Raw genomic sequence first — 24,162 nt, 5'->3', positions numbered from 1 at the left:
TCTAATGATTAAGTGCCAACCATTTGGGACTTTAATCAGGTTTGTTGAAAAAAATCTCTGCCCAATTATCATCAGTGTATAATCTGTAGCACTGGGGTCCCAACACACTGGACCACTGCCATACTACGCTTGTAGTTCCAGGCCTAGACTGCATTTTTGAAAATCTGATCTCTTGGCTGTCCTATCTGCATAGAGGCAGTGGCTGCAGATCAAGGCTGCATAGATAAGTACAACAAAAAGGTAGGCACATGAGGTGGAGGACTGGCTAAAGAATTACTTTGAGTCGATGGACTAGGCCATGTTCAAGGACTCACCATGGTTGTCACAGACTTTATAAAAAGCTGTTATTGGTGAGCGTGTCCCCACAAAATCATTAAACTTCCCTAGCCAGAAGCCCTAGATGAGCCATCAGTTCTGCAAAGTGCTGAGGACAAAATCAGTGACAGTCAACTGTGCTGACAAAGTAAGATATTAAGAGGTCCAGGTATGATCTCCAGAAAGCCATCTCACAGGTGAAGTGGCACTTCTGGATGAAACTTGATTCACTGAAGGATCCTCGACAACTGTAGCTGGGCTTGAATGCTGTCACCTCTTACAAAGTGCAACCAAATGATACAAGGTATCCAGTAGCACTTAGATCCATTGTGATAAAGTGCTTTGAGAGAACTGACTTCGATCTGCTCCAATTTGCCTGCAGGCACAGCAGGTCCTAGCAGATACCATTTCATTGGTTCTTCACTCAACCCTGGAACATCTGATCAGCAAAGATGTATAGATCAGAATGCTTATCATTGATTTTAGCTCTGTATTCAACACTAAAGTAATCAATAAATTTTAAGGCCTTGGCCTCAATACCTCATTGTGTAATTGCATCCTCGATTTTCTTGCTTGTAGAGCCGAGTCAGTTTGGATCGGCAACAACACCTTCGACACAATCTCCATCAGTATAGGTGCACTGCAAGACTGTGAGCTTAGCTCCCCTGCTCTACTTGCTTTTTACTTATGACCCTGGGGCCAAGCACATCAACATCTCTGTACTGGGGAAACACAACCGGATAATAGCTTTACAAAATGCCTCCATTCAGTAAGCAAGAGTGACTGAGCACTCAAATTTCAACCATAAATATATTTCCAATAATTAGCCTTTTTCTCTTTTAGTCATATTAGTTCTGATGAAAGTTCACCAATCTATAAAATTCACGTTTTTTATTCACAAATGCTGCCTAATTTGGTATGCTTTCCAGCATACTCATTTCCAACAGCTGTGTTCTGTAATTGGAACATTGTTTCCCCACCCTTTCCCCTTTTCACCCTTAATTCCTTATATTTGCATTCTCCCTAGACGTCTCCCTCTCAAATGGCATCAATACCATTTGCATCTTTTGATCCCTCTTGACCCTCCGTTCTATATCAGGCATTTCCTTTATTTCCATCCCTTTCCCTTCCTGCAACTTAAAAGATGCCTGTATTCTAACTTGCTCTAATTCTGCTGAAATGTTAACTTTCTTTCTGTACATATGCTGGCTGAACTGCTGAATATTGCCACGACGTTTCATTGCTAGATTTCCAGCTAGTTTTGTTTTTGATTAACACACTCAAAATGCTGGAGGAACTCAGTTTTTTGTTTTTTTTTACCAGGGTGCTGACTTGTTTTTGATTAAATAGGTGAGCATTAAAGTGGCAGGTGGTGTAGTGTTTGCATTATAAATGAGATTGTACATTTGGTAGGTAAACATTTCTTTAAGCGTTGAGTACCTAGATTGCTGTGAAGATCTAGATATCCTTATGATGAAATACAAGTTAAAATGAAGATACAACAGCCACTGTGGGCTTACACAGTATCAATCTTTATTGTAATGAGTTGGATGTAAAAGTGAACTTTGCTGTAATAAGATTTGTGAAGGGCTATACATGGAGTGCTATGTCCAGTTTTGATCTATCTACTTCACATAAGATATACTTGCCCTGCTAACAGTTCAGCATTGATTCCTCAAATGAGTATTGCTGCTTATACTCCAGAATTCTGTTGATTATGAATTATCAGCAAAATTGGATGGGATGTAGTTCAGATTTAAAAAAATTTGACTGTGAATGTTAATATATGCTTAGTAAAATAAAATGTTAGATGTTCTACAGGCTAGGCAGCATTGGTGGAGATGCAAACAATTAAAGTTTCAAAACAATTACACTTAATCAGAACTCAAAAAGTAAAATGCTGCAATGAAGCGTGAAGAAAACATGGAAACTATCTGCCATAAGTTAGATAACACTGCTTTCTGTGTTGTCAAGTTAATGGTACTAGTCAGTCTGGAAGAGTGCCAGTGAAGGTTAAAGGATGAGTCAAGTCTGAAAGTAAACAAACTGTAACTACATGCATCTCAGTTCTAGTATGTTGTGTGAATTCTGAAAGTAAATGTCACAATTATTTGAAATGTGAAATAAATTGAACGCTGGAAGTGTTCAGCCCATCATGTGGCAGCAATGGAGTAAACAAAAACTGAGAAGTAGAGATTATCTGAAATTGTTGAATTCATTGATTCCTAAATGCTCCACTGTGCTTAAACAAAAAATGGTGTTTATCAGACTTTCACTGAGTTTTCTTGGAACATCGTGGGGAGTGGAATGGTGGATTTAGGTGCCATGATATTGGAAGCTTAGGGTTCACTGTGAAGACTAAATGGAGGCGATCTGCAAAGTAGCCAGCCTGTGTTTTGGTTCTTAGTGTAGAGAAAATTGCATTGTGAGCACTGAATCCAATGCACTGTTGAAAGAAGTGCAAGTGAATTGCTGTTCCAGTAAGATTTCTGGTTGGCATGAAAGGACTGGTAAAAGTGCAACGGTTCACAGTGACAGTGAGGAAATAGTGCAAAAGAAAGTAAAATGCCTTGTTGGAGATGAGAGGATAAATCATGGCACTGAAGACTGGCTGCTTTTGGCTGATGGAATGAGGGATGTATGTGATCATGGTAGTCGTTGATCATTGAGCTTGTTACCATGGAGAACTCTGGCTCCATAGTCACCCTTCCTAGTGCTGATTTCAATAACGTTCTCATTCCTGGGAATGCATCCTGAGTGGTAAACAGGTTATTGTTGCTTACGAATATAAATTATTAAATAATGGCTATGTTTCAGAAATTTCTTAACCACAGTTTCTTTGAAGGGCAAGCTAATATTTTAATTCACAAGTAATTTGAAAATTCAAACAATTTCACATTGGAAATGCTTAAAATCTTATGTATATCTTAAATATTTTAAGGTTAGTTTCTAATATTTTTAAAGGTAAGCATTTCAATTGGTTTTATTCAGTGATGCTGAGTTTTACCAATGTATTTTGATGAAGTTTGCTGAGGCAGTGTGAACAGCACAATGCTGCCACCCCCAGGAGAACGATGTGTATCATTGTTTAAGGTATTGCTTTGACACTCTAGTAACTGAATATGACACATTATCACCGTAGAGATATACTGTAATTTGATATTGTGTAGTTATGTGAACCAAGCTCAAGCTCACTGTCAGATTTCTAACTGAGGAAAAAATATTAGCTTGGGCTATAAAAATTCAGCCATTGGGTTTTTATTGTAAAGATTTAGAGAATGATTAAGTTCTTTGTATTTTGTGCTTATTGTTTAAAACTAAACTGTTACAAATAGCATTGATTTTTTTCCTTGGCAATCCTCAAGACCCATTTTCTGTCGTGCTGCATACCAGGTTACTCTGTTAATAAGAATGTATTTAAACTGCTTTGTCCCTTTGTTATTGAATCTAAAATTTGTATTAGCTAATCACAGGAATAATTAGAGTGTTAAGACATTCTGGCAGCACTCAGTTTTGTTTCTAAAACTGGCTCAGTTGGCAATCCTGAAAGTGCTGCACTTAAGAAGTGTTGTTCCTTTTAACTATTTGTTCAAATATTCATAATCAAATAACTATATAAGGTACTACAATTGAATAGATGCTGACCTTTAGGAAAGTGGAAATGTTTTTGTTTCTACCCTAAATCTGAGTTGATCGTTTTAAGAGTTTTTGTCATAACTCACACACTGCTACTACTCATACTAAACACCATTCCTACCAAACACTGGTACTTTATCCAACAGCTCTCAGTATTAATGTTGGCACCATGTGTTTCTGTAGTTCAAGGTTTTTACAAAAAAATTCTGCTGATGGAACTCAGTGGGCAGAGAGGTAGTTGACATTTTGGGTGATGGAAAGGTGGCCTGAGACAGGAGCTAGTAGGTGATGGGTGGAACAAAGTGAGGTGCAGAAAAGCAGGCAGAGTTTAGAGGCAAAGGCTAATGGGTGGAAATGGATAAGGTATAAAAATTAAGGGGCAGATGGTGCCAGCTGAGAGTAGGAGAAGAGAAAGGAATAGATGGAAACTCAGAACATATAAAGGAGGGCTAATGGGCAGGTGTGAGAGGGAAGGTAGGCCAGGGAGAAATAACTTGGATAAGTAGATACTAGCCAGATGGAAATGGGAAAGGTGACAAAGGGAGAGAAGCTAGGTGGATCAGCGGGAGTGGGAATGGACACAGGAAGAGTTAAAGGACAGGAATAGGCAGGTTTGATTTCGTGATGGGAAGGAGAGCTGAAGTGACATATGACCAGAAGCTCAAGTGGACAGTTGTGGACAGTGCAGTAGCCATCTTAGCTTCTGGTTTTGTGTCACAAACTGAAATGTGAACTTGTTTCCAATGGATGCAACATTTGAAAACATTAAAACTTCCTTGTCGCATTTTCTCTTGTGGCTCAAACTATCAGAATCAGATTTAGTATCACTGACATATGTTGTGAAATTTGTTGTTTTGCGGCAGCAATAAAGTGGAATATATTAAAAAAATTACTGTAACCTGTCTGTACTTCCTCTCTGATAATAGTAATGAGAAGAGGACATATCCTGGATGATGATGGTCCTTCATGATGGATGCTGCCTTCTTGAGGCATTGTCTTTTGAATATATCTTTCCTCCCCACCATTAATGTACCCATAATGGAGCTGACTAACTCTACAACCCTCTTTAGCCTTTTCCAAATGCATTGATGTCAAGCGTTGATGGAATCAGTCAGAAAGCTCTCCAGGGCACATCTGTAGAAATTTGCTAGAATCTTATTATTATTATTATTACTTTTATTGTAGCCAAACAATTGATACTAGAGTGTACAATCATCACAGCGATATTTGATTCTGCGCTTCGCGCTCCCTGGAGTACAGATCGATAGTAAGTATAGTGATCATAATAATGGCGCCAGTATCTGACGACTCTGCGGATGCTCTCCTGAGCAAACTGCCCTCCACACTATCCTATCTTTGGTGACATACCAAATGTCATCACACTCCTGATGAACTATAGTAAGTTGCTGGTGTGCTGCTGCAGAGAGCATATTTTAATCTGGTTATATTTAATCTGCTTTCAAATAAATAAAGAACCAAAAGAGAGTGAGTATTGTCTGTAACAATGGTTCCTTCATGAGTATGAGCTACTTTCCAAATTTATAAATTTTGTTTTTCATTTAGTCCTTCCATCTTTCCAATTTAAAAAAAATTAAAGCGTTGATTTCCATTCTGTCTAGAAACAACAATGTAAAGGAGATCTATACGCAGTATAAAGGATTCGGTTTTTAACTTTAATGTACATGGTGCCTGGATCAAGAACTTTTAGATAACTTTTCACATTTAACGAGGAAAAAGTAATCTCCAAATATTTCACTCCCAGTACTTCACATTAGCACCAACTACACCTGTCAGTTTACCACCATAGCACTTTTATTGCTTTCAGATCAGATTCACTTCACATTGAAGAATGAAGTTTTGCACTATTTCCTCACTGTCACTGTGAACTTGCTGGTGTCCAAATTAAGGAAGACTTGTGTAACCATTGAAGAAAAATGTGTTTGATTTAGATTTGTACCTGTGCTTTGAAGTTTAAATGACTGTCATCCAGTTACCACTAGATGGCAATCTTTTCCACAAGTTAACTGTAATTAAGCCAGAGATTTTACTAATTGTACATGTCTTGGTGTCTAAACACATGTATTTCTATCTTTTTAAAAAAAAATATATTTGTATCAATTCAGGTGAAGCTTTAAAATCTGAATGCTGTGTTCTAGAGTCATACATTAAGGAAATGGGCCCCTCAGCCCACTGTGTCCACATCAACTATCAGCAGCCATTTACACACCCTACACTGAACCCATTTTATTCTCCTCACATGCCCATCAATTCATTCAGATTCTTCTGCTTGCCTGGACATCGGGGACAATTTACAATGGCAATTTAATTTATCAACCTGGGATGTGGATTAAAACCGGAGCATCTGCAGGAAACCCATGCAGTTAATAGAGAGAATGTGCAAACTCTACAGATTGCTCGATGTCAGGATCGAAGCCTGATTGCTGGAATTGTAAGGCAGTAGGTCTTCTAGGTACACCACTGTCTTCTGATGTGTTTGTCAGATTGTAACCAAATTGTTCTATCTTATTTCAAATAAATACTGAACAACTGTATATCGGATGTGCAGAAATTTACCATTGAAGTTGGATTTTGTGTTGCTTATCATGTAGAACTAGTGCTATTGAAGGGTAGCTATTGAAAAGTTTCCACATTGTTTTGTACTTTAAAAATATATAGTTGAAGATGCATGTATTGAGTCTATATTGACAGGGAGCCTATGCCACTATTTTATACTTCACTTTTCAGCATGCTTAATCTCAAGTGGCTGAACATCTGGTAGAACATTCTGTGATCATGGCACTCTCTTTGAACAGCTTCTGCTGTATTCTCTGATTTATTAGTTTATATGTTGCACTCGTTACCTGTAGCCTTGGACTCTCTTCTAATAGTCATATTTTTAGTGAGTTGTATCAAATAATTTCATTATCTTATATTTTTGAGATTGCTTTTCTCTGTAGGATAGTGCTCTAGCCTATCTAGACTTCCTTGACATTTGTAATTCCTGTTATTGTTCTTGTAAATCTTTTTTTGAGCATTTTCTACTTTCTCTATGACCTTTTTATGCATGTGGCTCAGAATGGTGCTTATTACTTTGTGTGTGGTCTCACTGAGGCTCTACAAATTTATCAGAATTTGGCTTGTTCTACCCCTCTAGAAATGAAGCAGTACTTTTTAATGACATTCACTTTCTTTATTGTGATCTTAGACTATTTACTCTTAAATCCTGTTTGTTCCTCTTAAGTTTTTTTTGTCATTTACGATGTCAGATATTGTGATTGTGGATTGCACACCTAGGTTTAGATCCTTAGCATTAATTTAAAAAATGGCCTTTATACTGATCTCGAAGGAATGCCTTTATTCACTTCCCTCCATTGTGCAAAACAACTATTCATCATAAATCTTTATTTGTTATGTAGTCAACCTTGTATGCCTACTACTAATGCCACTTTTGTTTTGCCGTGTACCTCAACTTGCTGTCACACTTATTATGTGACACTTTGAAGTCCAGGCACACCAGTTCGAATTGTGCAGGATAATGCAAGCTATCTTCAACCTTGTCATAAGATTTATCAAATTAGTTAAGTACAATTTTCCTTTAACAAACCCATGCTGCTTTGTTTTAATTAATTTCCTCCAAGTCAGTGTTTCTAAAAGCTTTTTTCCCATTGAGGTTAAACTGACTTGTTTGTAGTTGATGGACTTATCCTTGCTCCCATTTTTGAACAAGGAGATAACACTTGTTACTTTTTAATCCTCTACCTAAAGAGCACTGGGAGATTATGGTTCCTCTACAATTCCTTCAAAATCCTAGGATGTGTCCCTTCCCATCCTGGAGATTTATTAAGTTCAGCTAACTTTTCTAATTCACTTGTGCTGTCATGTTTTTATTCCAACATAACCTGTGTCTCAACTATCTCCTCCTTCATAAAACTTGGAGAGAAATCACCGGGTTGGTGAAAGCCAATGCAAGGTACTCATTTAGTACCTTAACGATATCTTGAGCATCCATGTGCATATTCCCATTTTTGTTCTTAGTAGACTCTACTGTTCTGTGTATTGCACCTTATATTCCTGTAGAATTCTTTTGGATTTCCATTTATGTTAGCGGTGATTCTTCACTGATGTACTCTATGCTTTCTAAGCTTCTCATTTTCACTACTCTGATTCTTGGTGATATTTATCACCTAACACTTATGTGGAAATTTTTGATTTTATAAAATGAATTTTATCATTTGGATTTCTTTTTGTCCTATTGGGAATATACATCAACTGCTTCTAAATCTCTTCTTTAATGGTAGGCCATTGTTCTGTTGAAGTTTTAGGTGTCAACATTTGGTTAAAGTTTACTTGGAGCAGATCCACTCTTCCAGTTGCTATTCTTTCCTCAATGAATTGTTTTCACATTAGATTACTCTTTCTCCTTTTCTATTGCTAACCTACAAACCCCATTTCCAGAAAAGTTGGGATATTTTCCAAAATGCAATAAAAACAAAAATCTGTGATATGTTAATTCACGTGAACCTTTATTTAACTGACAAAAGTACAAAGAAAAGATTTTCTTTTTTTTATTTAAATTTTTTATTTTTATTTGGATAAGGAATTCACAAGTATCATGTACTTTTTTCACACTTATAACCTTTTCCATTTTTTATATGAATAAAACTATAATTATACATTCTTAAGTACACATTGACATGATATAAAAGGAAATTAGACACTTAAATAGATAATTATGTACAGTGGTAATTCTAATCTATTAGGCTAAGTAATGATATTAGTTGTTAAGAAACATAGTAACAGTGGTTTCCATATATCTCTTCTGGATCATTTCTTCTGGTCCAAAATGTTGTACGTAAGCCCATGTAACATCCATTGTAGGTGTTTATATCCTAACTTGTTCATGCTTGCTCCTGCCCCCAGACATAATTATCCAATCCCTATGTACTTATTTACTTAATTTTATCATTTTTTATCCCTTTCCCAAATCTTTTCCTTTACTTGTATTAATTCTCTATTTTCCAAAAGAAAACAATAACAGTAAACATTTAGACTAGGGGTGCTTACGTTAGCAATATTACTGTGTTGATGAGAAGAGCAGTATAAATCATTAGGAGAGTCATCTAAAGTCTGCTCGCATTGGGGTTATATATTCAATCCATTTATTCCAGATTTGATAAAATTTTTCTTTTTGAATTCTCAGGGAGTAAGTCAACTTTTCCATTTTAAATATTTCCAAGATAATTTCGTGCCAATCTTCTAATGTAGGTGGTATTGGATTTAGCCACTTTCTAGTGATTGATTTCTTACTTGCCGCTAAGAGGGCCTGCAGCAACTTTATATCTTCCTTCTGTTCAAGAAACAATACATGCCCCAAATAGAGCGTCTCAAAGTTCAGAGGTATCTGGGACCTAAGTACCTTAACTAATGTTCTATGAATACTTTCCCAGTGTATACTTAATTTAGGGCAATCCCAGAAAATATGAAAATGATTTGCCTCGAGCCAACCTTCTCCAACGCGTCACGTTTGTATCTCTATATTTTTCCTGATATGGGGTCTTGAAGTATCTTATAATATTTTTCCAACAGTGTTCTCTCCAAGTCAAAGAATTAGTCGAGGACCATTGAAAGCTGCAGATTTTCCCTCAAGCCTCCTCTGAAAGTACCAACTCCACTTCTTTCTCCCACTTCTCTTTAATATACAGTGTATTTACATTTTTAGCATGGGAGAGTGCATTATATAATCAAGAAACTGATTTACTAGGTATTGAACTGCAAGCCGAATTCAGGATCTTGAAAAATTCTAATTCTACTGTTGATAGGTCTGTATATCTACAACTCTGGTTAACATAGTTTCGTACTTGAAGGTACCTAAAAAAGTCATTGTGTTCTAGGCCATGTTTGTCCTGCAGGATTTGGAAACTTTGTAATACTCTTTTATCTATAAATGAGAGGTAGGTTGTAAGACCTTTATTTATCCATAATTCAAATCTTTTATCTCCTCTGTTGGGAAGGAATTCGGTATCATATGCACACCATCTGAAGAGTTTTAACATGTTATTAATTCCACACGAATTAATCACCTTCTGCCATACCTTTAATGTAAGATTTATCCAACTGTTTTTAAATTTTTCCAATTGGGCCATCAATCCTTTGTCAGCTATTGAGGCCTGTAGAGGAAAACTGTCAACTAATCCAAATTCTATTTCCTTCTGTCTAGCCTTATATTCCCTATTACACCAATATAATAGAGGGGTTATCTGTGAGGCATAAAAATAATTTCTCAGGCAAGGAAGAACCATACCTCCTCCTTCCTTCCCTAACTGTAAGGTGTTATATCGAATTCTAGGTTTCTTTCCTTGCCAAATGAAGCAGGAAATCCATTTGTCCCATTCCCTGAATTGATTATCATCCACCTCCACAGGTAAAGTACGGAAAAGATACAGTAACTGAGGAAGAATATTCATTTTTATAGTATTTATCCTTGAATTTAAACTTAAAAAGGGGATAAGGTTCCATCTATGCATATCTGCTTTTATCTCTGAGATTAATGGCCCATAATTTACCTGTGACGATGTTGAAAGATCCTTCGGCAGGGTTATTCCTAAATATTTTAATGATTTAGCTTCCCACTTAAGATCGTATGTATCCTGCAATTTTTTGGATGGTGTATACTTTAGGGACATAACCTGCGTTTTCTTTACATTTATTTTATAACCTGATATTTTCCCAAAGTCATCCAACAGTATAAACAATCCTATAAATGATTTTTCTGGTTCACTCAGATAGACCAAAACATCATCTGCGAATAACGCCACTTTCTGTTCAATCCCTGCCACCTTGATACCTTTTACGATTTGGCTCTGTCTTATTAGTTGGGCAAGCGGTTCAATATATAGCGCAAAAAAGAGAGGAGAAATTGGGCATCCCTGTCTAGTGCCTCTCTCTAAGATGAAAGAGTCAGAGAGGTCCCCAGTTATCTTAATTCGGGCTGTAGGGCTGTCATATAGAGTCTGAATTACTTTAATAAACTTCTCTTGAAAGCTGAATCTTCCTAACACTCTGTATAGGAATGCCCAACTAACCGAATCAAAAGCTTTCTCAGCATCTAATCCTACTACCATTGTCTCTGTCTCATTCTTATTAACCTGTTCTAATATGTGTAGAGTTCTCCTTACGTTGTCCTGTGTAAATCCAGTCTGGTCTAAGTGGATTAGGCCAGGTAAAATCTTTTCCAATTTGCACGCTAATATAGGTGTAAATAGTTTGTAATCTAAATTAAGAACACTAATTGGCCGATAATTGCCACGTTCTAGTTTATCTTTACCCTCTGAAATAATCGCTTCTCTCCAGGAAGGTGGAGTTTCTCCTCTCTGCAAGATCCAATTAAAGGTGTTAAGTAGTAATGGGGCTAACTGTGACTTCAGGGACTTGTACCACTCTGAAGTAAACCCATCAGAACCCGGGGACTTTCCAGCCTTTAACCTAGAGATGGCCACGTTCAGTTCTTTGGCAGTTACTAGTTCTAATAAACTTTCATTTTGTAAATCTGTAAGTTTAGGTAGATCTAAAGAATTCAATAAACTGTCTATATAGGGCTCATTGGGGGCCCGGGGTTGGGAGTACAGCTCTCGATAATATGTTTCAAAACTCTCTTGAATTTTCCCTATTGTACTCTCCACAAGCTTTGTCTTTGGATTCTTTATTTTATGAATTATATTGTCTGCTTGTTGTTTTTTACATTTATATGCTAATAATCTAGCTGATTTACCTCCTACTTCATAATTCTTTTGTCTCAGGTAAGAAAAGATTTTCAATAGTTTTACTGACCAACTTAATTGTATTTTGTAAACATACACAAATTTAGAATTTGATGGCTGCAACACACTCAACAAAAGTTGGGACAGAGGCATGTTTACCATTGTGTTACATCACCTTTTAGTAACACTTTTTAATCGTTTTGGAACTGAGGATACTAATTGCAGTAGATTTGCAATTGGAAATTTTGTCCATTCTTGCTTGATATAAGACTTCAGCTGCTCAACAGTCCGTGGTCTCCATTGTCTGATTCTCCTCTTCATGATGCACCATACATTTTCAATAGGAGATAGATCTGGACTGGCAGCAGGCCAGTCAAGCACACGCACTCTGTGTCTACGAAGCCATGCTGTTGTAGCCCGTGCAGAATGTGGTCTGGCATTGTCCTGCTGAAATAAGCATGGACGTCCCAGGAAGAGACATCGCCTTGATAGCAACATATGTCTCTCTAAAATCCTAATATACGCCTCAGAGTCAATGGTACCTTCACATACATGCAACTCACCCATGCCGTGGGCACTGATGCACCTCCATACCATCACAGATGCTGGGATTTGCACCTTTCGCTGATAACAATCTGGATGGTCGTTTTCATCTTTGGCATGGAGAACTCGATGCCTGTTTTTTCTGAAAACTAGCTGAAATATGGACTCATCTGACCACAACACACGGTTCCACAGTCTTTCGGTCCATCTGAGATGAGCTCGGGCCCAGAGAACTCGCCGGCGTTTCTGCATAAAGTTGATGTATGAAACATAGAAACATAGAAAATGGCTTCCTCCTTGTGGAATGGCTTGTGAAAATGCCTTCCTCCTTGTGTAATACAGTTTCAAGTTGCATTTTTGGATGCAGCGACAGACTGTGTTGAGTGACAATGGTTTTCTGAAGTACTCCCGAGCCCAGGTGGCTATAATTGTCACAGTAGCGTGACAGTTTCTTAGGCAGTGCCGCCTGAGGGCTCGAAGATCACGCGCATTCAACAGTGGTTTCCGACCTTGCCCTTTACGCACTGAGATGTCTCTGAATTCTCTGAATCTTTTCACAATATTGTGTACTGTAGATGTTGCAAGACCTAAATTCTCTGCAATCTTGCGTTGAGAAATGTTCCTTTTGAACTGACTAACAGTTCTGTCACGAATTTTGGCACAAAGGGGTGAGCCACGACCCATCCTTGCTTGCAAAGACTGAGCCTTTGATGGACGCTACTTTTATACCCAGTCATGATACCTCACCTGCTACCAATTAGCCTGCTTAATGTGGAGTCTTCCAAACCAGTGTTACTTGAATATTCTGTGCACTTTTCAATCTTATTTTAACTCTGTCCCAACTTTTGTTGAGTGTGTTGCAGCCATCAAATTCTAAATTTGTGTATATTTACAAAATACAATTAAGTTGGTCAGTAAAACTATTGAAAATCTTTTCTTTGTACTTTTGACAGTTAAATAAAGGTTCACGTGAATTAGCATATCACAGATTTTTGTTTTTATTGCATTTTGGAAAATATCCCAGCTTTTCTGGAAATGGGGTTTGAAAATCTTGTGACCTAAATGTTTCCCAGTCAACATTTGTTGCACTTGGGCCACCTCATTTCCTTTTCTGCAAATTATTGGATAAGATTTGTGATAATGAATTGAGGATCTCTGTTATAGATCTGGTTTATATGGGATCATTGAAGTCCCCCATTAAAACTGCCCTACGTGTTTTCACTCTGTAACTTTCCTACATGTTTGCTTCTCCATTTCTCCCATTCTTTGACCTTCAGCATACAGCAAGAGACTTGCTCTAGGGCTATTATTCTCAATACCGCTCCCCTCTTCTTTTCCTTCCTATCCTTCCAAACTCTGTTTCCAGAAGTATTTAATGTCTAACCCAGTGCATTTTTGAGCCAAATTTCTGTTGGCATTGCTGTATCACACAGGGAGTTCTGTTGTAATGCAATGTTCCGGTACGCAAATTGGATATAATTTGATAATGAATTGAGGATCTCTGTTTGTATTACAGGGGCCAAATTAGTTATGCAATTTCAATTGGGAACTAAGGAACCACTTAAAAGTTACTTTGGAAACTGACAAGCAGAATGAAAGCTGTGGAAAGCGGTGGGGTGGGAGTCAGGCCAGTTTGCCTGCTATATCCCTACAGTAATCAGACACCATTGTCTCTTAAGAACACAGGCTGCTTGTTTGGCTGCAGGAGGCCATTGGAAATTGACAGGTAATTGGTTCTATTGATATTTGTGCAATAATGCTAAACGTTGTAACATACATGGGTGGCGGGATGGAGATATGGCTCAACCAAAGGAGGTGCAAGGGGTTCCTTCCCTCTGCTAGCCTACAGGTCACCCTTGGGCAAGATATAGCACCTACTTAGCCCCCCCACCCTGATAGGGTCACGTGAATTCATGGGAGCAGGTGGTGGATGGTTGCATGAGTAGCTGGTGCATATCACAAGTCCTGGTTATGCAAACACTGATGCCAGGCAGACAAACACTGAAGAGTATTGATAATGGCAGGGGTCACCTGTCTTTTAAAGACACTGCTTAGAAGAAGGCAATGGCAAACTGCTTCTATTGATAAATTTGCCAAGAACAATCATGGTCAATAGGCATTGATTGCCCATGATATTCATAATGATGATATAACATACAATCTTTAATACTTTTAGCTTATAATAACAAACTAAATAGCTATTAAAATACTTTGTTAAATAATCCTCCGGGAAAGATAGTTTTGTTACTGTCAGTCTAAAACATCCTTAGCCTCTAACCCTCTTCCCATTGACATAATTTTTATAACACATCATTTGCTATAACATTAAATTCCTCAGGAGCACAACAATTGCATTATAGCAGAACTGTGGACATCAAAAGGAGAATAGGGATGGTAAAAGACACCTTTACAAGAATGAAGCGTATACTGACCAACACTAAACTAGGCATGACAACCCTCCTCAGAGCTCTGAAATGTTACGTTTATCCAGTTATGTTATATGGATCAGCATGTTGGACAGTATCTAGTAACATGAAGAAACGAATTGAAGCAGCAGAGATGTGGTTTTTGAGGAGGATGCAAAGAATATCATGGACGAAATGAATATCTAATGAGGATGTCATGAACAGAGCAAGCACAAAAAGAGAAATAAAGTATGAGATCATGAAAAAGCAATGTAACTTCATTGAACATGTGATTAGGAAAGAGGAGTCAGAATACATGGTAATTATGGGAAAGATTGAAGGGGAGAAAGCAACAAGAAGGCAAAGACAAATGATGATAGAGACAGCAGCCAGAGAACTGGAAATGAATACCAATGAATTGATCCACTTGACCGGAAACAGGAGTGTGTGGGCCATGGCAGTCAAAGCTCAGTCTGGGCATGGCACCTGATGATGATGATGTGCAATCTCATGCTGTTGTCTGTACCTATCATTCACCAATCAACTTGGCTGCAATCTTTGCAATCGTATGGGCATAGTTAACTAAATTTAGTTATTCACAGACTAGTCTAGTTTTCCCCATTATATTCCTTACCCTGACTGTATACGCTTTGGTTTTGCTCTGCCTTTCAGTGCACATTTTATAATCTGTCACTGCCTAAAACAAATTGGTTATCCTTTCACATGTGCTACTTCCTTGTCTTTTTAGTATTCTAGATTTCTCCCCATTAACGCCTTGCCTATTTAAAGCCCTATCCACCTTCCTAGTTATTTGACTTTTTAGGCCTTTAATCCTTGACATGGTTTAGGTGCAGACTATCAGAACGAACAATCTTTTCTTATCTCCAGTACTTTTCAATTTCTCAAACTTGCTCAGTAGAAACTACATTGTTGGTACCTATATGGATCATGACAACTAGATCCTCTCCTTCCCACTCAAATTCCTCTGCAGCCTGGAGAAGGTGTCTGGGTAGAGAACAATGTCTTCGATTCTTATGCTTGTGGTCACAGAATAGTGTCTATCCTCTTAACAATACAGTATGTCCCCAACTACAGTTATGTTTTTTTAACTCAGGGGAAGCATGGGAGGTATCCTCAGCAATACGTGACTAATTTCCTGTGCTATGGTGCCACAGATAGTTGCTCATCCATTTGGAAGCTCTCTCACTTGCTCCAAGGGTTTTAAGAACCAGTTGCAGGACCTGAGTTTCTTGTAGTATTACCATCTGAATCCCTGTAACTATTTCATTTACAGTCACACATTGCCCTTCCTGGTCATTTGTTAATTCTGAAGTGTTTTATATCTGGAGTGTGTTGTCCACTTGTACAAAATTAGCTCTTGTTCTTGTACAGTTTTTCTTCCCTGTTGCTGTGGTTTTCTCTTTTTTTGGAAAACAACTGCATCACCAAGAGCCATCGTCAATGAACGATGTAAATTTGCAATTTAATTTGATAGATCTGACAAAATCGAGAACCCTTAAAGTTAATTGTCCTTTTGGTAGGAAATGACTTGTTCTATATTTTGAGCCATTTTGACTTGGCATTGTTGAGTCAGCATTTTGTATTTTAGTATCAAGTTGATAAAATTGATCAATTTTACACTTTGGTAATGGTACAATTTTGAAGAAATGTGGAGTGCTTTTAATCATTGAGTAGTTTTGAAATATTAAATGCAGAATGCACATTCTGTTTCTTATAGTTTTGGATTGTAATTTACTGATGCATAATCATTAAACTAAAATTTTAACCTGCCTGTTCTGGTCTTTTTTAGATGTATTTTTAGAGTGGCATGACTTGCTGAAGTACTACCAATGAAGTACATATTATTGAAATGTAAATCAGAAAGTTACAGTTGTTGGAAATCTGAAATTGAAACACAAAATAGTATGCAGGTCAGACAGCTTCTCTGCAAAGGGTGGGGAAATAACTCCTGGTGAAAGTTCCAGCATATTCCTCTGATTTTGCAGTTGTAATATAAGCAATATGGCGGCAAGGTTGTACACAGCCTTCTCATTCAGCAGTAACCAAATGCTCTGTTCTGGATATATAGTAACAGTATAGTCTTTGACTCAAATAATGAAGCTGGATCATTTACATCCACCTCAGAGAACAGCAATGCTATTGGTTTAACGTCTCATTTTGGAAATACTATTTCTGACAAAGTTGCATTTCTTCAGTACAGTACCAGGGGTGTCAGTTGTCAGGATAGTTGGCTGAGCTCAAATTTCTAACTGAGCCTTAGTTGACTCTGTCTTTGTGCAGATTATCCATAGAACTGTATTCATGGTAACTATAAACATGAGATTCTGCATTTGCAAAATCCTGAGCAACACACAAAATACGAAGGAACTCAGCAGTATCTACGGAGCGAAACAAATAGTTGACGTTTCCAACCGAGACGCTTGAAAGTCCTGCTGAAGAGTCTCAGCCCAAAACATTGACTGGTTATTCCTCTTCATAGATGCTGTCTGACCTGAGTGCCTCCAGCATTTTGTGTGTTGTTCATAGTAACTGTGACTTTCTATACAGTTTGGTCTTCAGAATTTCAACATTTTGTCTTGTTGGCTTATTGTAAGTATTGGTCTTAAGTATTACATAAAAGTCTGCTATCTTATCTTTTGAAAATCTCAATGCTTTGACACCTGGCTCATCAGCTGATGTTTGCTGCACTTCCCCCTTCATTTTCTGTGGGCTGCAGTGAGTAAATCTTACCACGTTCACTGAAATGTTACTGTGCAATGTCTTTAAAGGGAATTAAGCACGTTGGAGTATTAAAGAAAGAGCATCTACTTGTGCAGCACCACCAAAGTTCCAAGCACACTGACTTAAAGATTGAGTTTTACAGAATTCAGTTTGGGTGTTTCCTACCTTCTGTATCTCATAAACTGATAGATGTGTATCATAGAGATGAACATTAAGGTAATGGTAGGATAATTGGTCAGTGTAAATTGCCCTTAACATGTGAGTGGTACAATCTATAGGGAGTTACAGACAATGTGAGGAGAATGAAATAGTCAGTGTGGACTTGATATATAATTGTGTGCTTCTGACACCAAATGGATTGATGTTTTGGAAAAAGTATTTTATTAGTCTTGAACGTGCATTTTGTGTATATATATATATATATATATATATAATTACATATTTGTATTGAAATAATTTCTTTATTTTAAGGCAGGAGATTCTGAAATGGAATGGATGGGGCTACAGGGATTCCAAATTTACATTTAATAAAAAGGGGCATGGTGAATTTACAGGCAAAAGGTAAGACTTTGCTTAATAATGTTCAATGTAAACTTCAAAGGTAATTCTTTCAGTTACTGTCTCCTTAGAATTGGAAGAAATTTGTTTTTAAAAACTAGTTTTGATGAGATACACCAAGCTTATGAAGATGAGCATGGTTGCATTATGAGGCCTCCATTGGTCAGAGTTGACCATGGATATCTAGCTGTCTACATATGCAAGCCTGGGCAGTACGATATGGAGAGCAAGCTATTGCCCACGTAGCAAGCTCCCCCTCTCCATGCATCAGATAAACCCAAAGGAACAGCAGAGACCGATACAGTTTGGTACTAGAAGTGTGCAGGAGTTGCCAGTCAGCATTGTATCCGATGTAAGACTGTCTTAGGGTCTTCAGCTTCAGATTTTTCCCTATGGGTTTACTACTCCTGAAGCTTTCTCCATGAGTGGGTATAGCTGCAAGGTTGTGGAGGTTTGAGATCAGAGTTTTCCTTCTGCTAGATGAGCTGCCAGCCACGGCTGACAAGCCCTAGTTGCCCGAAGCGACTAGTTTTAAGGTGCCAGAAACCCGCTTTTGCCCTTCTCCTGTCAGTAGAAATTGCTCTGCTGGGCTTAGCAGCTAAGCCACACGTGAAAGCCAGGAGCTGCACTTGGTTGTCAGAGGCTAGTGGAGATGCACACAATTGGGAGGATTTAATAGGCAGTGGGAGCTTGTCCCCATTACCACCCCTGGCTACAACAAGGTTGGATTATAGATGCATTATAAATTGCATTAGAACTAGTATTTGCTACTGCTGCTAAATGAATTTGTTCCTCTGGGAATGAGTAAACTTGTCTGCAATGTTTGGTATGTTAATTATGAAGGAGAGTTTATATGAGGTATCTGAATTCCACTATTTTCTTTCAGACATATGGATATCCTCAACTATATTGTTGTCTTTGTTGTAAAGTACTGTGGACTATAGTACTTTTTACTTACTACTTTACAAATATCCTTGTCTTCTAACATTAGAATTATTTTGACAGATTCATTTGAAGTTACGTTATCATCATGTTTGTCCTTGGGATAATATCACTAGAAGGCCCATGTTCTGGATTCAGTTTTTATTTTGTAAATATTTTTAATAGATGAAATGCAACTCTCAATATTTGCAGCTGGTTTCCATTTATAGAGTGATCATTTGCATAATCTTCAAACAAATATTAAGTATTTGAAAATTCAGAAAGACAAAATAACAATGATATCCTATGTTTTGCTTTACTGCAAGTGAGTCCTGAAATTCAAATGTCATTGCCCTTGTTTGTTGACTTTGGCTCGGCATTTACTATGATCATCCCTCAGAAACTAGTGGATAAGCTGTCCTTGTTGCGTCTCGACACCTCTCTTTGTAACTGGATCCTGGACTTCTTGACAGAAAAGGCACAGTCAGTCGATATAGGCAGAAACATCCCTAGCAGTGTCATGCTGAGCACCAGCACTCCTCAGGGCTGCACGCTCAGCTTGCCGCCGTTCACGCTGCTGATGCATGACTGCATTGCTGGATCCAGTTCAAACCGAGTCATCAACACAGCAGTGGTTAGCCTCATCAACAACGACAGTGAGACAGCATACAGAGAGGAGGGAGAGTGGCTGGAAGAACCAACTTGAGTCTCAACTTGGATAAGAACAGAGAGATGCTTGTGGACTTTAGGAAGGTGCAGGCTGACCACTCCTCAGTGCACATACACAGCTCCTCCGTGGAGAGAGTTAGGAGCATTGGGTTTCCGGGAGTGCACTCAATTCACAATCTCATCAAAGCACAGCATTGTGTCTACTTCCTGAGGATATTGAGGTGAGTTAGGCCCCCCCTCCAAAACAAATTTTTACAGGAGCACCATCGAGAACGTCCTGACCAGCTGTATCACCGTCTGGTACAGGATTTGCAAGTTATCTACTGCAAGTCCCTACAAAGGATTGAGAGAGGAGCATTGGGGTCTCCCTTCCACCCACCAGAGATATTTATCAGTATTGCTGTGTACACAGGGCCCTTAGCATTGTCAATGATCCTCCCCATCTGTCCAACAGTCTCGTTGCGCCCTTACCACCAGGCAGGAGATACCATAGCATTAAGATGAGAACTGTTAGGATTGAAAACAGCTTCTTCCCCCCAGGCCGTAAGACTACTGAACTCCCTGCTACCACCCAGGTATCATCACGCGTGAAGTGCCAGTTGTGTTAGCTGTTTACTTTTTAAACTTGTTTCATTTCATATTTGTTAATATATTTGTGGTAATACATTTCTGCTAAAGGAGGATAAAGGCGTTCCTTCCCTCTGCTAGCTTGCAGGTCACCCTTGGGCAAGGTTCAGCACCTGCTTAGCCCCCCAGATCAGGGTCATGTGAAGCCACAGAAGCGGGTGGTGAATGGTCATATGAGCAGCCGGTGCATATCACAAGTCCTGGTTATGTGGCTACTGATGCTGGCAGACAATCTCTGAAGAGTATTGATAATGGCCAGGTCACCCCTCTTGTAAAGACACTGCCCAGAAGAAGGCAGTGGCAAACCACTTCTGTAGAAAAATTTGCCAAGAACAGTCATGGCTAATAGACCATAATGGCCCACATCTTATGACACAGCATGTAATGATGATGATATAACACAGTCTTTAATACTTTTAGCTTATAATGTCAAATAAATTTGCCAAGAACAGCCATGATCATAAATAGAAAAAAGGATAAGAACAACTGCGTAAAGGGGTTCTTCCCCACAGGCAATGATCCCTCGCTCGGTAGAGATACTGGTGTATGACAGGTGAGACTCTTACTGTCCACAACAAGGATTCCATCAAAATAGCAACATGGAATGTGAACTCCTTTCAAGCTAGAGAATGTGAAGCAAGAAATAGAACATTTGAATGTCAACCTCATGGGAATATGTGAGACAAGGTGGAAAGGGACTGGATGTTTTGTTTCTGATGAATGCAAACTGATCTACTCAGATGGTGATAAACAGGAACAAGGTGTGAGAATAACACTAGATGCTGAAAGGAGCAAAAGCTTTATGGGATGCTGCACATTATCAGACACAGTTCTGCTGGTGAAACTCTGAGAACAACCTATGAACATTTCAATGATAGAAGTATGTGCTTCAACATGTGAACTCTTTTTGGGTGAACCAAAGGTGCTTTTTTTCTTTGTAAATGTTTTTTTTTAACAATCCAAAGACAGTTTTACTCCAGAACTACTCCATTAGAGAGCTGCTTGTTGATCAGAGTAGCTGGACTGGTGTCGGAGGGGGTAGGCCGAGGTTTCGAAGGAGCCGGTCGGGATATCGGAGGAGCTCGCCTCTGTGATGGTGGAGCTGATCTGACTGCAGACTGTGTTGCTGCCTGCTATTCGGAAGCATTGGATTTGGTGCAGTATAACTGTGGGAGGTGGTCTCAGACATTTCACTTGCGATCACAAGACTCTATTGTACAGTGATAATTTAAGTTGCTACAGGCCTGTTACCCTTGTCTGGTGGAGGGACAGTCGACATGGGAGCTGTGTATCCTCAGTTGTAGTGAGGACGAAGCCTCAAGTCTCGGGCTTGCCCGCTGCTACAGACTAGGTGAGAGGCGCGGAAGTGCTACATCATGGTTGAGCTCAACTGGGGCCCGGCCTTGCCTGTTGATGCTGCCCTCGTGTGTTTGAGTGGTGGAATGACAGGCTGGATTGCGTGCATCTGTTCACTGCTGGGAGGCTGTACAGAGGAAAGAGAAGCTCGAACGTCTTGCAATGTCAGGAAAATTGGTAGAAGAAAAAGTTGCGGTTGACAGTGCATGGCATTCATGAGTTACATCAAGGGTTGGGCAGGCAAAAATACTGAAGAGCTTTTTACAACTTCTCAAATTGAAGACCATAACTGCCCATGTCATATACCACGGCACATAATGATGATGATGAATATTACTTTGTTTTATTTTTGTGAGTTATATGCACTGTGCTGTGCACCTTGGTCCATAGGAACTTTGTTTTGTTTGGCAGTATAAATGTGTACAGTTGAATGACAATAAACTGAACTTGATATGTGGAAAACCATTTATGAAAGTGAGGTTAAAACCCATCTTTATTCCTTATTAGATATATGCAAAATTCCATATTGCTTATGCAACATTTTACTTTTCAAAAATTACTTGTGACTGAATCACATTTATTTTGTGCTGTTTTCTGCAAACCTTGTGCTTACTAAATAATGTTTTTTTTTAAATTACACGGGTATATGGTATTACCTGGACTTTTCTTTTGACTTTTTTCCCCATTTTCCTCCTCACAAATAGCCTTGATGAAATCCGGAAGTTAATGCATACTTGTATCCAGATATGATAATTGAACATGTCACTCAGTTCATGCTGACCTTAGATGTTGTACATGTACTACACAGGCCACCCTTAGGTTGTCAACGTCTGATGATTGGCACCTGTACAACTGGATGAAGCTCCATGCTATCATTCAATTCAAAAGTCCACTGTATGTATGTATATTTGTTGCAGTGAATAGCAGAACTCTTCGCCCTTGCTCTCAACCCTCACTCTCCCCTTTAATTATTTTTTTGTATCAGTCTTGTGTGCTTTTCATGCCATTCATTACAATACTGTGGTGGAATGGAGACCATATCAAGTATTGTGCATTTCTGGCTTCTGGTCAAAGTCAGCTTGTGGATGTTTGTAAGTATGAAGTCTATTCATAACCCAGAGATGGCCTGTATTAGAAAAAGATAGAATTATTCTGTGCAGTTGTGACAGAGCAATTTCCCAAATTTATGCAGTTTGTTTTCAGACTGCAGCGTTCCAGTAGCAAGTTGTAAGTGGTATTCCTGAAGAGGGAGCAGATATTTGAATTGTCCAGTAATGCATTTAGCGATGTTGAACTTAGTAGAGCAGATGTTTTTCTAACAAGAAAACAAAATGGAATTATGGTCAACAGCCATTGGGCTGTGGCAATGTCTGCAGCAGCACAATTCAGCTGTAGTTGCCGTGATTAATTAGTATTTAGAAATGTGCCATGCAGAATACACAAATGAAACTCCCAACTATGCACGAGAGAAATACATTTTTTTCTATCTAAACTTTAATCTCTAGATTGTTTTCATAAGAGTGGAGCAGAATTCTGTATACATACTTTGATTATAAAAGTACTTTGAATCTTTGAATTATTTCCTTTCAATTCTCCTGTAGAGTTTGGCCTTTTAACTTGGAACTGCTCAGTTTCAACCGGGTAATAAATGACTACAAGAAAATTAAGAAATGTCAGCACATTGTACACAATGTCTTTACATATTTAGTTGTAGATCTGAGTTTTGCCAGAGCCAGGTGTGAGCCTGCTTACTAAATATGCATAATGAAGGTTGGGAACAAATTAGATGTTCCAAAAGTAAAATATCCTCCACAATCAAAATGAAACACGAATGGCACTTTAGTTTACATTGAGATGCAAGAAGGAAGCAAAATTCTAACGCTTGTCAGTTGAACTTCGCTTAACTTCATGGTATAAATGGCTTATCTCTTAAGACCACACACACCCTACCCCACCAGGCAACGTAAAGCACTATATTTGAGACGCCAGACACAGACAGCTTAAGAAGAAGTTTTCATTCTTTGTACTTGCACTGTGGAACCACACAGTACTTGAAAGCATTTCCTATCCTGGTGGTGGTAATGGTGGCTTATATTTGCAGGAGACAAATTATAGCAGTCTAATTAGGCTCTAGGCAAAGGCCAACAAAAAAAAGCAAGGTATAGGTGCAGTGGCTATTGTGGGAGTGGGCCAGGGTTAGAGTGGTTAGACTTTGGCTCAAGAAGGTTATGTAAGAAGGGGCGAAGTCTCTAAGTAAGTTTCTAGTAAGTATTTTTCCCCTTTCTTTGTCTAATAGTACATAGCTAGTGCATTAAGAATGGGTCCAGGGTTAGTGGTATGTTCTTCATGTGGGAACTCTGGGAGACCTCCAATCTCTCTGATAGCTACAGCTGAACAAGGTGCATCGAACCTCGGCTCCTTAGAGACTGTGTTAGAGAACTGAAGCTGCAGCTGGTTGATCTTTGGGTTTTATGGGAGCATGAGGTGGTGATGGACAGGAACTGCAAGTAAGGTAGTCACCTCTCAGTTGCAGGAGGCAGGTAGCTGGGTAACAGAAGGAAAGAGGTGATATAGGATAGCAAGATGTAGAATTCTTGTGGGTAGAGTTAAGAAACTGCAAGGGTGAAAAGACC

The 24,162-nt window shown here is 38.7% G+C and overlaps 1 protein-coding gene across 2 annotated transcripts in view; it reads left to right on the top strand.

The window, feature by feature from the left end:
- Positions 1-24,162, top strand: part of agps (alkylglycerone phosphate synthase) — a 164,112-nt gene that overhangs the window by 19,386 nt on the left and 120,564 nt on the right. Inside the window, exons 1-2 of one of the 2 annotated variants that reach the window (XM_072261794.1) lie at positions 13,837-13,977; positions 17,870-17,959. In XM_072261794.1, the coding sequence (XP_072117895.1) occupies positions 13,844-13,977; positions 17,870-17,959 (224 nt within the window). In that variant the 5' untranslated portion in view covers positions 13,837-13,843. Of the gene's footprint in view, positions 1-13,836; positions 13,978-17,869; positions 17,960-24,162 lie in introns of those variants that run through there. The other variant, XM_072261793.1, reaches the window with a different exon arrangement.

This window comes from Mobula birostris, chromosome 6, assembly GCF_030028105.1.
Source record: "Mobula birostris isolate sMobBir1 chromosome 6, sMobBir1.hap1, whole genome shotgun sequence".
Classification (NCBI taxonomy): domain Eukaryota; kingdom Metazoa; phylum Chordata; class Chondrichthyes; order Myliobatiformes; family Myliobatidae; genus Mobula; species Mobula birostris.
The sequence above is the reverse complement of the archived record's forward strand: the minus strand, read 5'-3'. Positions and strand labels throughout refer to the sequence as shown.